The sequence below is a fragment of the Leptosomus discolor genome, chromosome 5, assembly GCF_034619465.1.
Source record: "Leptosomus discolor isolate bLepDis1 chromosome 5, bLepDis1.hap2, whole genome shotgun sequence".
NCBI classification, from domain to species: domain Eukaryota; kingdom Metazoa; phylum Chordata; class Aves; order Leptosomiformes; family Leptosomidae; genus Leptosomus; species Leptosomus discolor.
Window position 1 is genome coordinate 43,757,589 of NC_141395.1, and position 12,684 is coordinate 43,770,272.

At 47.7% G+C, this 12,684-nt stretch overlaps 1 protein-coding gene across 3 annotated transcripts in view; it reads left to right on the plus strand.

Moving 5' to 3' along the window:
- Positions 1-4,169: 4,169 nt before the first annotated feature.
- The window catches only part of DIP2A (DIP2 acetate--CoA ligase A), a 127,257-nt gene continuing 118,742 nt past the window's right edge, over positions 4,170-12,684 (plus strand). For all 3 annotated transcript variants that reach the window (XM_086465549.1, XM_086465551.1, XM_086465550.1), the window contains exon 1: positions 4,170-4,266. In XM_086465549.1, coding sequence (XP_086321675.1) covers positions 4,170-4,266 — 97 coding nt within the window. The remainder of the gene's footprint in view (positions 4,267-12,684) is intronic.

Genomic DNA, 12,684 nt, shown 5'->3' on the forward strand with positions numbered 1-12,684 from the left:
TATCAGAGGTACTGGACTGCCCCTGGTACTCGTGGCTCCTCAACAAGTGCTTCTGTCTCCGGGCTGACTGGAGCCCAGCTTGACGAAGTGCCGTACCTGACAAGTCTGTGTGTTTTTACCGTTCAGTGGCGGGAGCATGCAAGGCTGTATTCCTGAGTCACCACCAGACTGGGAGCATGGCCAGCAGGCATGACACTGTGCCTGATTCGGGCTCAGGAGTCTGCAAAGCCGCCCTCAGGCAGCCTTGTCACTTTGGCAGTGGGTGCTCCTGCCGCGTCTGCTCTCGGCCTGGCCGCCCTTTGGGGAACCCTTTGCTGGGTTCCTTCTGCCCGTTCCAGAGGCAAACGTGCCTGTGGGATCCGGCAGCCGCATGATGCTTTGCTGGACAGAGGGGGCCTTTGGGCAGGCCAACTCATGCTGGATATATCACAGGTGTCATCCTGGCTCTCTTGCAGGAAACTGGTAACTTGCTGCCTCTGGATGTTGGCAAGACCTTTCCCAATGCCTTCTCTTTCTCTTACTGAGCTATCGCTAATGAGCCACCATGCTAATTCTTTAAACTTTTGAGAATTTTTATTTGACTGGCTGAAGGTTATGTTTTAAAAAAAAAAGTGGCAATGCAGCTATGGGAGTTAGCTTCGGGCTTCTCATTGGCAGTGGTGTAACAGGTAAGAAATGCCCTCTTACTTGGGCAAACAGGTACGAGGTGATCTGCGTGGAAGAGGGTACGAAGGGTACCCAAGCCGCACTGCCGTGAGGGGTGACTCAGACTCTGGTTCCATGGTCCCAGGTAACTGTCGCACACAGGGGTGGGGGCAGTGCACGCGTGTGACCCAGTTTGTGCGATGTTACCTTGGCACACGTACAGAGTTTCTTATTCCCTGATTGCAGATAAATTTAAGGGGACCATGAACAGACAGTACCTGATTTGGTATAAATGCTTTCCAAAAGTAACTTCACTTGCCCAGAGTTCCAAACCAATTCAAACTGAGTAAGTTTATGCTGGGCCAGTGACTGTATTGTATTTCTTGTAATCATCTGACTCCAGGAGCCCTCATGCTAGGTGTAGCGTTCTGTCAAATGGCACACTCTGAACGGTGTCGGTGTCCTTTTGGTTTAGCATAGCATGAGTTTATCTTCTGTTACAAGCAATGTGCACTTCTAGACCAGGGTTCAAAACTGACACAAAATCAAACCTGTAATTTCACACTTGCATGTGAACTGCATTTTCATTTTGACTTTGCAAGCAGGAGGGCTCTTAGACCTGAGGGCCTGTACTCAGAATGAGCAGTGACATTGCAAGTCTCCATTCGTGACTAGTTTTAAAGTCTGGCACTTTTAGGTGGACAATAAAAAAACACCTTTTAAAGGAAAAAAAGGTAAATTTTATGTGTGTGTCTTTTTAGTTAGTTTCCTGGCATGCCCTGGTGCTCACGGGTCGGGTTGTAAGGTTCAGATCTGTTCATAGGTCATAAGGTTCACAGGTTCATCAGGATCAGTTCTGTTTGAAGTGAAACCTGGCTTTGCCTTTGCACATTTTAAAATCAATCTACAGTGTAAGTAATTTAATGTCCCAGGTTCACTGGTCTTAGATCAGTCACAGACAGGGTCAAAACAACTCAAGTTTTGCCTTAGAGTGTCCACAAAAGCCCTAGGAACAAACACTATTTTCCCTTAGCCCTTTGTGCCAGATGCAAGCACAGCAGAACAGTGGATAATTTAAACATTCTTTTGAATGGTCTACTTCATCCTTCTTAGGAACGGCGACTGAATGGAGTAAGGCCAGCTGTTAGCAGTCCACCTCTAGGCTTCCTCAGCCACCACCACCTGTGGATGCCAAGCACTCGGCACCCACCGAACGGCAGGGCTCTGCCCCCACCTCTGACCGAGCCTCTGCAGGGCTGGCATTCAGCTGAGCATTCAGCTGGGACCTTTCCAGGGCCTCCCCCTGCCTCGCCTCCTCCTTCAGAGACACCTCTGACCCCGCAGGCACCACAGCCACCCCTTGAAGATTAGTGCCTGTGGGCACCTACTGTTCCCAGAAACACAGGCAGGGTGCAGGGGGGCAAGAGGGAGGTGCTGCAGCCCCCTATTCAAAACCGAAATCCCCAGAGAAGAAATCAAACCCATCAGGATTTCAGGATCTGTGAGCTATAGCTAATCCGCTGCCTGCAGCTATGCTCCCATCAGCTCCCTTGTTCCCAAAGACAGCGTCTTCTGAAGGACAGCGGAAGCACCGCGGCACAAATCTTTATGCCCAGTGTGGGGTGGTAAAGTTTTGAACAGTCTGGCTTTCCCAGTATGGGCATGGTGCGTCTGTGCCCTCTGAAGGGCAGCCATACAGGATTTCCTCTCTGCTGACATGTTGACCGCAGTTGTATGAGCAGAGCAATTGGAGGCTGAAGTGTTTCAGGACTGGGTAGGGGGGAAGAAGAAGAGAGATGGCAGGAGCAGAAAGAAAGACAAGAAGCAAGGACCAGTTGTAGGTGACAGGAACAGAAAGTGGCCGATCCTGTAAGTACTTTTTTAGTAATCTTCCCTGAATGAAGCGTGAACAGAGATTCTCCCTCTGCTGCAGTGACCTGGAATATCTGCTACTGGAAATGTCTGCATGTCTGACGCTGAGCTGTGCTACAGTGTGCCATCAATCCATGTTTCACAGAATGCAAACATGGTGCTGGCAAAGAGGAATGCCACCCTATCTCCTGCCGCTTGGAGACTTGCAGCCCTAAACTGCTCCCTTGTTTGAAGGCTGTACTGTACTGTGGGTGCTGGGGTGCTGCGTGAGATGAACCCATGCTAGCCTGTGGGAAACCTGTGTGATTTTTTTTATACCTGTCACGTACACTCATGAGGAGGGAGAACAGCGCTCATGTGATGACTGCCTAAGGAGCGAGGTGTCCTGTTTTCAGAATGAACAAACTCTTCGGCCTCTGCTGTACTCCTACACGCTCAGAAGCAGGGTCCACGGGGATACTTGGTGCAGTGCCACAGCTGTGTCATTGTGCAGCAGTGTGCTCAGGAGGGGAGGAAGGCACAGAGAAAATGCTCATGTTGGAGGCCTGCATTGCCCCTGCCCCACATGTGATACCAACACAAACCTGACCACCCCAAAAGAGAGAGCCATTTCTGACAAAAGTAGCTGTTAGTAGAAAACTTCTCCCCAGACTTCTGCCCTCCTTTCTGGCTCCAGGACAGCTATGGTTGCTGGCACAGCAGTCCTCATGGTCAGGACCACTGGCAAGGTCCTGGATTTGCTTTGCATGAGTCCCTGGGATGCTGCAGGAATGCCAACCTTGGCGTCCTGCCATGTGTTCACCCTGGAACCTGGGGTTGAACTGGGAAAAGCCACTGCATCGATCCAGGTTCCAAAAAACATTTCCTGTCCACCGCTGTAGTGGCCTCTTCTTTATGAAAAAAAAGCACCCTTTTTTTATTTTTTTTTTTTATTTTTTTATTTTTTTTTTTTTACTTTATGCAGGACCAAGCACCACTTTACATCCGCGCATTCCAAGGTACTCGGTGTAATTCCACTCCATGAAAGCCTCCGTGGCCCCTCCCGGGACACGCTGTGCGGAGGACGGGCCCGGGGCTCCACCGGGTCGCCTGTTCCGTGCGGGGAGGGCAAGGGCAGCCATTTCCAGCAGGGGACACAGCGCCAGCAGGGCGGGCCGGGCCGGGGGTGACAGCAGCTGGTTAAGAGAGAGGGCGTGTGCTGCTGAGGCCCTCCCGAAGCGGCGCGACACACCGCGGGGCCGGGGCCTTCCGCAGGCGCGGGCCTGCCCTCCGTCCCCACGCGAGGGCGCAGACTCCCGGAGCAGCTCTCGCCGAGGCCCCGGAGCTAACCCCGGCCTGCGGCCACCGGGCTCAGCCGCCGCCAGGGGGCCCCCGCGCCCCCCTCCCCGCCGCGAGGCAGCGCGCGCGAGGCGGCCTGGGAGCGCCCCTCCCGTCAGCGCGGGGCATGCGTCCCTGGCTGCGGCAGCGGCTGCGCGGGCGGCAGTACCGGTGCGGCGCTGCCTCCTCCTCCCGCCCCGCCCCGCTCCGCCTCGCTCCGCCTCGCCTCGCCCCGTCCCGTCCCGGGGCCACCGCCGTCGCCGCCCTTCCCGGCCCCACCTGCGGCAGCGCTGGGCGGTGGCTCTGGCGGAGCCCGCTCGCTCCTCGCCCGCAGCATGGCGGCGGAGCGCGGGGGTTGCTCCCTGGAGGTGGTGCCGCTGCCGCCCGAGGTGCGCGAGAGCCTGGCGGAGCTGGAGCTGGAGCTGTCGGAGGGTGAGGGCGGCCGGGGGACCGGGGACTGCGGCCCCGGGCAGGGGGGAACGGCCCGGCTTGGCCGGCGCCGCGGCGGGAAGCCCGCAGGTCGCTTCCGCTGTCCCCCCGGGGCGGGACGGAGGCCTGGTCCCGCTGAGGGGTCTGGGGGACAGCGGGAGCCTCGTCCCCCGGCGGGCCCCGCCGGCCCGGGCTTCCTTTGCCGCCACCTGCCCTCGGAGGGGAGCCGGGGTGGAGGAGGGGGACGCGTTTAACAGGGAGGCGGGCTCGGGGCTGCGCGGGCCCGCGCCCTTCTCCCCGGCAGCCTGGTGGCAGGCAGCGGCGCGGGTTCACCCCGCGGCAGATGAACCGGCCGCGCTGGGGGAGGCAGCTGCAGCCGCCCGCCGTCCTCCGCCGCCGGCGCCTGGGTGGAAGCGGCGATGGAGGCCCCTTCAGAGGCGTTTTGAAGTGGGCCATGAGATGTTTTTCCCTCGGGCTGAGCTGGCAGCGGAACTGTCAGTTAATGTGCGGCTGGCTACTCTGCAAATACCAATTATGTGTGTTTTTAAAATAACTATTCCTAATTATAGCTAAAATCTTAAGCCTCCCGCTGCTGATCTTTCTAGAATTCCCAACGTTTTTTATACTTTCCTCTATATCAAGTTTCGAGACAGGAATATGGTGACATTCCCTCCACTCCTGTAGTTAATGAGCCCTTGGTCAGAGGTGGCAAAGATGCAGTGCCAGGTTTGCTTTGACAATATACTTAAGCCCATCTCTTGGTTTGCTGCCCCCAAAAGGTATGGCTCCTTCCCTTCCACCTCTAGGCTTGTATGTGGTGGTAACAGTCCTTCTGTGACCCCCTTGGGACATCTACTTGTTTTCTTGGTAGGACTGGGGTGGGGTTTTTTTGCATGTTTGTTCCCTGGCGTGGCCCACCCTGCTAACAGGCAACTGTAGACACTCGCTGCCGGAGAGCATGCAAGAGGTGGTGGAGACCGAGGCAGCGTTTTCTGGGAGCAGTTAGTCGTTGCGTTTTCCTTAGCTAGGTTGTCAGGCAGCACCTTGGAATAGAAGAGCTAAAAAGCTGTTAGTGCCATAGTCCTGGCGTAGAAGCATTCAGTCTGCTTCTTAGATGGTGCAGTTTTCAGATCAGTATGTTCAGGTGGGCAAAACTGGGGTATTTTGACCTTAATACGCTGGTTGGCATGTCGTGGTGTAGGAAGTGATTCACAGATCGGCTGTCCTTGCCTCCAGTGTGGAACCTTTGGTGTGGAGGCAGAGGGAAAAGTATAGGATTAGTAACTTTGTTGTCCAAGTTTAACCTGTCGCTGCATGTCTGCCAGAGCAGTAGAAGCAGTACCTGACACGTACTGCTGCTTGTGCAAGAGGAGTTCTGGGAGTTGTGAGCTGCGGTGGTGTGCAGCCAATACCTGCGTGTTCTCGTGCTGCAGCCACGCTTGGTGCAGCGGCTCTGGTGTGTGTGCCTGCTGGCACTTGATCGACCAGGATATCCTGAGGTTGGCTTCTCTTTTGTGTAGGTCCTGACTGCGTGTTTGTTTAATCACTGGAATTTTTCTTTTTTCCCTATATGGGTCTGCAGTGAAACGCCTGAAGTGATTGTGAACTGTCTTAGTGCAGTATGTCTGATGCTGAACTTGTATTGCTTTATAGCTGCTGGATTTGTTAAGTGGTTGGATAAAGTGACTTCTTGACCACTTCAAAGACTTTGTTTATGGTCTTAGATGTGATTCCTTTTCTGCCTTTGCCTGAATGACTTGAGAGTGTTTGCAGGCAGTTCTTCAACATCATAGAATCACCTAATGGTTTGGGTTGGAAGGGACCTTAAAGCTCATCTAGTTCCAACCCTCTGCCACGGGCAGGGACACCTTCTATTAGGGCAGGTTGCTCCAAGCCCCATCTAGCCTGGCCTTGAACACTGCCAGGGAGGGGGCAGCCACAGCTTCTCTGGGCAACCTGTACCAGTGTCTCATCACCCTCACAGTGAAGAATTTCTTCTTAAAATCTAATCTGTATCTCCCCTCTTTCAGTTTGAAACCGTTATGTCCCTGGTCAAGAGTCCCTCCCCACCTTTCCTGTAGTCCCATTTTAAGTACTGTAAGGTCTCCCCGGAGCCTTCTCTTCTCCAGGATGAACAACCCCAACTCTCAGCCTGTCCTCATAGGGGACATATCTGGCAATATGTTACGTGCTTGTGTTCTGTGATCACTTGATGTTTGTATGTGCTGCTTTTAATGGACCCCTGCATCATTCACATTCAGAATCTGCTTATTTGGGGAGGAAGAGACAGCGATGTAGGATTAGATACTTGCATTTCAATCCATGTAAAGTGGAAGTAAGTTGATATCTGTAGAGATTGCCAGTTATTTCACTCTTTTTGTCTGAGCAGAGTCCAGCCCATAGGGGAAGGCCACTGCTGACTCAAGTTTTCAGCAGCCTGGGTACTGTACTGCGTGTACAGAGCAACTCTGCACTTCGTGCATGGATGTTGTGGCTGACCTCTGCCTTAACGAAGGCGTGCGTGTGTGTGTGAAAACAGGCAGGCTGCAGGGAGGTTTAGTGGGGGATTTCTTTTGCTGAAGATGTTGTAAATGAGAGAAGGTCATACTTGGGAGGATGTAACCATCATTTGAGAGGAAGTGTGAAGGGAGGAAAAGAAAAGAAGAAACCTGAGAGTAAGTTCCTTTCTACTTTGTATGTGTATTTCGTTAACTGAAATGACACGTATGCTATGTTGGGGCGGAAATAACCTATGCTCTGTTTGATTACGTTGTTTTCACCTATAAATAAATTGGGAAGACGATTAAAAACTTGCTTTGGTTTTGCCTCAGGTCGTTTTGGTGCAAGTTGGGAAAAGTGTTTGCATTTAGATGGAGGGAAAAATGAAGGCAGAGTACATTGCTACTTTCTAAAGGCAATTCAAAATCCCAGATAAAGTGGTCAGCTTGGAAGGCTTTTGCATGGGGATGGAACTCCAGCTCTTGTTGCAATTCTATTCACTCATGCTGTTGTGGTTCCTTTCGCTTTTACAATTGACAATTGTAAAAACTCTCCATTGACAGTTGTTTGCGTTCATGTACTAGAAAAATAGTGCAGATCAAAAAGAAACCCTAGAACAATGCTGCTGTGTTGCTTTTTTATATCAACACTGTAATTTCTTTCTTGCTGAAAGAAGTTAGTGAATCTTTTAGTGAAAACTAAGAGATTTGCCACAACCTTTTTGGGAGATAAGGACAATTTTGCAACGATGATTGGCAGCTAAGCTGAATTGTAGCTCATTGATCTGTAGACTAAGCTTTCTTACCTTAAGACTGTAAGATGCTGCAACCTTCTGATGTAATGGAAAGATGAGGAGTTCCCTGATCAGCCTGGCAGGATCTTTTGCAAAAGCATGGAAGTAATGCTGTGAAAGTCCAGGACTTCAGGTTTTTTATTAGTCACTATGAAACGTGTTGTTTGGTTTTTTTTCTTCTTCTGTCCTCTGAAAGAGAACTAAGGTTATAAACCCCCTTTTTTTAAAAAAAAAAATCTGCAGTGGAGATCTTGTAGGAGAAACATCAATGTGATTTTTTTTTTAAGCCTATACCTGTTTTATTGTAGTGTATCATATATTTCTGCATATTTTTATGTATCTAAAACTGCTTTTCATGAAGGTGTGATAATTTTGAAGATCAGGTCTCATTTAGACACAGATGTTCATGAACACCACATTTTATTTGAAAGATGTGCCTTGAAATAGTTTTTGACTGTTCTCCTGTGCAAAAGCCTCCTCATTTTTATCCTTTTCAGAGCTTTCTCAGCTTTTCTGCTGCAGTTTTTCCCATGGCACAAAGCTATAATTTGCTGGCTTATGCAATGAGATGCATGTTTTGGATAAGAGAGAAAAGCTTGAGGGGTCATGAAATCCTTCCTCTGGCAAAAATAGATCTTTATATTTAAAGACCTCTTTCTGAAAAGCGCTGGGCACTGTGCTTCCACCATTTGAGCAGCTTCACTTTTACTTTCCTGAGCCTCGGGGATGTGGAATTGGGTCATTATTTGCTTCTTCCAGGTCATCTGTGCAGGAAGATGCCTCACTTGTTCCTTTCTGATCCAAGGACTATATGTGGGAGTAGTCAAGGATAAAACTGTGTTATTACATGTCCGTGTAGCAATGAGGACCATCCCACTGTGTTAGCTTGGATGGCTTTGTCTTTTAGAGTTGTTCGTGGTGATAGTCCCCTCAGCTGGCAGTTCAGGGTCTTAGGAGAACATATGACTATGCTTGTTTCTTTCCTTGGGAATTTTTTGTACTTGTTGCTATGTCGTTCTGGTGAGACTGGGCCATTTGGCTGCATAATGTGTGATTTGCATTCAGTAAATATGTCATAAAAGTTGAGGAAAGAAAAATGTGGGTTTACAGGCTTTCAGGTGGCTGTTTGACCAGCCTGTGAATGTTACAATGCTTTGCTGTATTTTTTTTGTCTGAATTTCTGATCACCTTTAAAGGTTAAATATATGGATTTGTTTTTTCTTGTTTCCTAGGAATTTGTAGGTCAGTCTTATTTTGGAACTGAGCTGAAACTTAACAGAGATTGCCTGTTGTAAAGAGGCTGAAGATTTTTTCTAGTTCAAATCTGTCCCATTACCCCACTGATTGCCAGATGGGTAGTGCTGCTTTTGATGTCTTTTGTCAAACAGGCTACAGGATTAGTCCTGAGATTGAAATGTATTGTCATGTAGTTTGCTGTCTTAATTATAACTTGATGTCACTGTTTGTTTATTTGGGACATTGTGTTTTCCGTCTCCTAACACATTGCTCCAAAGTTTCTTTTGAGCCTGGTTAAGTTCTGGTGGAAAGCGTAGCAGTTTAGATGGAGCATTCGATGTGCAGGTTGCTCTGGTTCCCCATGAAATGTTCTTGTCTGCCTGGACAGAAAGCTCACTCACATAGTTTTGATCCCAATTATTTATTTCCCATTTAAAAAAGGAAGAATTGGTGGGTGTGACAAAGAGCTTTGTCTGGTTTTGTTTTTTTCCCCACGTGTTTTGAGGTACTGCAGGTGTGTAATGCGTACAGCTGGCTGGAAGAAGGTCTCAGCTAAGAAGGTTTCCTGAAAACAATGAAAGGTATTTAGTGTCTGGTATTTTTGGCTACTGCAAATATTCCAGCAATACTCCAGCAAATACTTTTTGTAGTAACTACTAACCAGTGTTAGCCCATACTAACAGTCTGGTTGGGTTTTTTAAAAAATAAATTGATAGCAGAATACTTTTTTGAGGCAGAACACCGTTCTTAGAAAAACTAAAGGTAGTGGTCAGAGCTGAAAAGTTTTAACTGAATTGCTTTTGTTACTAGCAGTATTGATGTGGTATTAAAATACTGCGCATGAAATCAGGTGAGGAAGAGACGTGTGCAAGGTTTAACCTTTTCTTTATACATGATAAAGCGTGTTATTTGGGTGTTAAGTTTTTTTCCAGTCTCAAACTGGTAGTTTTCTGTTATGGTAGTCTTCCAAAGGCATATCTGTAAATTGCAGTTGTTTACCACTTCTGCTATTATTTTAATACTTGGAAATAAATATAATCTGACGCTGTCAGTGAGAAGAAGGGTTGGAACTGGCGGAGACAAGGTGGTAGTCTCTAAAACTTGACCTGCAGTGTCTTTGTTGCTTAATTTCTGGGCCTCTCCAAGAGAAACTGTTAATTGTGTGATAGTACCTGGGGCTTGCTAAAAGCCCGTGGGGACTGAGTAAGTCTGCAAAGCTTGTTCTCACATGTTACACCCAGTGCAGGTCTCGGCGACTGGCTGATGTCCTTCAGGCTAGGTTGTATCCTTAGGTCTGGTTTATGACTGAAGTAGTCACGCAATGTTTGAAGGGAAGCAGGTTTCTGATTCTATTTATGTGTTTATTTATTATAAAACAGTCTTGTGGCAAGGAGTGGTTGTCATTGCAAGCTTCATGGTTACCATATACAAGGGATCCTTTAATTCTGGTCATGTAAGGTACCTGAAGAAGGGCTTGAGGGCCCCTTGTTGGTAACTGTCAGTGGATGGAACGAGGCTAACTCTTTCTGCCAGCCCTGGCTGAAAATCAGGTACTATTGTAGTCTTAATGCATACTTGCTGCTTTAATGCTATATTGTATATAAGCCAACAAGTGGTAGCCAGCTCAAATGTGCCTTAGGTGGGTACAAGCCTATTTGAATCCTTTTATCAAAATGTGCCTGTATTTAAACTGGTTTTGTTTTGACACATTTTGATTGTAAAACTACACAATGATGTAGCTAACATTACCTTCCTGAAATATTCACAGAATCTAGTTAAAATGGCTTGGGGGAGTCCAGTGTTTCACTGGTGGGTCTCTAAGCACGTTCTCAGCTCGTGTCATTCTTAGGTTTATGTTGTTTAATGCATTGTGTATTTTGAGATTCTTGTTAGGGAGAGATTCAGTTATTTTAAGGAAAAGAGGGGCTTTTCATAGCCTGTAACAGGTGGAGGATTTAATTTGTTGCTCTTTGAAATGAACACAGTGAATGTGTATATGGAATTCCAGTTACAGCTGTCTTCGAGATCTTCTAGGAGGCTGAAGTTGCTGCCTTTGCTCCAAAACCACCTTATTGCTTATGTCCAAGCAGATTTCTTGCCTGCAGTGAAAAGGTGGTGGCTTCACAGGCAAAAGTGTTACTGCTGGATGGAGTTACTGTCCCAGCATTTCCGTGTCACTGGTGGCATCAGTGGATGCAAAGTCACCTGCAGCCATTGACAGGCTGGCCATGAAGTGGTTGCCCAGCGGGTTGTCATTCTCTGCCTTGTCACATTGCTCTGGCCGGTCAGCTAGTCTAGGTCACTGAAGAACAGGTGCCACGTGACTTTAGTTCTCTGAAGCTGAGTTCTGATCACAACTGGATTTTCTTTTATAACAACAGCAGCTGAAAACTAGATTGCCTTTCAAGCCCCCTTTTTTTCCAAGAAATTTTACTTGATTGGTAGATTATGGTAGAAAACACAAATTAACTTGTCTAATAAGGTGATGGTTGGAGTGAATTTTTTTTTTTTTTTCCTTGATGGTTATGACAACTTTAATGATACTGTTGCTATTGAACTCTAAAAAGAAAATAGCGTCCTTACTTGATGTGGTTGAGAATGGTGTTTTCTTCCTGAAAGGGGGTTCAGAATCTTCCTGCTCTGCTTCAGGACAGGACTGAAGTTCGTTGGAAGGCCATGCATCTGTTGAGATAAAGACAGTCCAGCTAGGTGGCTGGCTGTAGACACTTGGTCTGTGGGATGCTTCCATCCACTGTGCTCCTTTTGACCACAGCACGTTTTGAAGACTGTTCAAGCATTGAATTTTGCCCTAACCGTGAACTAGTTTGCTGGTAGAGCAGAAGAAGAAAGGAGAGGTGGAGGAGAGAGGCATTGCTACTGGCCTAAGGAGGAGTACTTCTGTTGAGCCAGGCTATGGGCACTGAGGTCAGAGCAGCTGTTGTTACACTTTTTTATCCTTCTCCATTCTGTGCATCAGCCACATGATGTTTTAAAGCTTGTGCTGGTCTAATAAGGGGCAGTTGGGTCTGTTGCTTACGGTGGCTGTTGAGGTTGAGCTGTCCTGTCTAGAATGTGCAGGAGGTATTTTTCTAAACTGAGTTAGATGTTGTAATTGGGACCATTCCCAATGTTTCAGCGTTATCCCATCACATTAGTATAATTGTAACGGTGACAACTGAGGCTCTTGTAGCTGTGTTGGATTACTGCAGTGAAAGCCAATTTGATACGTTTTTACTGCTGTCTTTTTTTGCTCACACCCCCCTTGAATTTTTTTTTCAAATGAAAAGCCTATTCCTGAAGAAGGGGGACAGACTGTCACTTCTCATTCATCTGTGGGAATGCACTATAGCTGAGTTTGTTATCCAAACCTTGCTATGTCCTCAGCAGAATTAATTCGTAAACTAGGGTTTTAAGAGAGAGAGCAGTTAACATAGGTGGTGTGAAGAGTTCAAAGTCCTGTGGACCCTTCTGCATTGTGAGAGAAAAACAAATTGACCCACTTTCATTGTCTTACCTCGTTTGATATGCTGGAGGATCAGAGTAGAATTATTTTTTTTTTCTCCCCTCCCTTTTGGAAGGTAATGAGAAGCTGTTTAGGGGCTCTTGTTTGGTTGGCCCTAAAGATTAGCAACCATGCTGGGAAGTTCTGTTACAGTGATGAAATAATATGACCATGGTTTTCATCTGTAACACATCTTTGCTTTTACTCTGATCCCCACTTCCCTATCATATTCATTTTCCATCAGTGTTATTCTGCTTCTCACCTCATTGTGCTTTTTTTCTTTCCTACCTTCTGGAACCTTGGCGGATGAGCTAGGTGTCTTGTCTTAGGTGAGAGCATCTTTATGCTTTTTATCTTTAGCTGCATCTAATGAAAACAGTTCTGTGAGCAA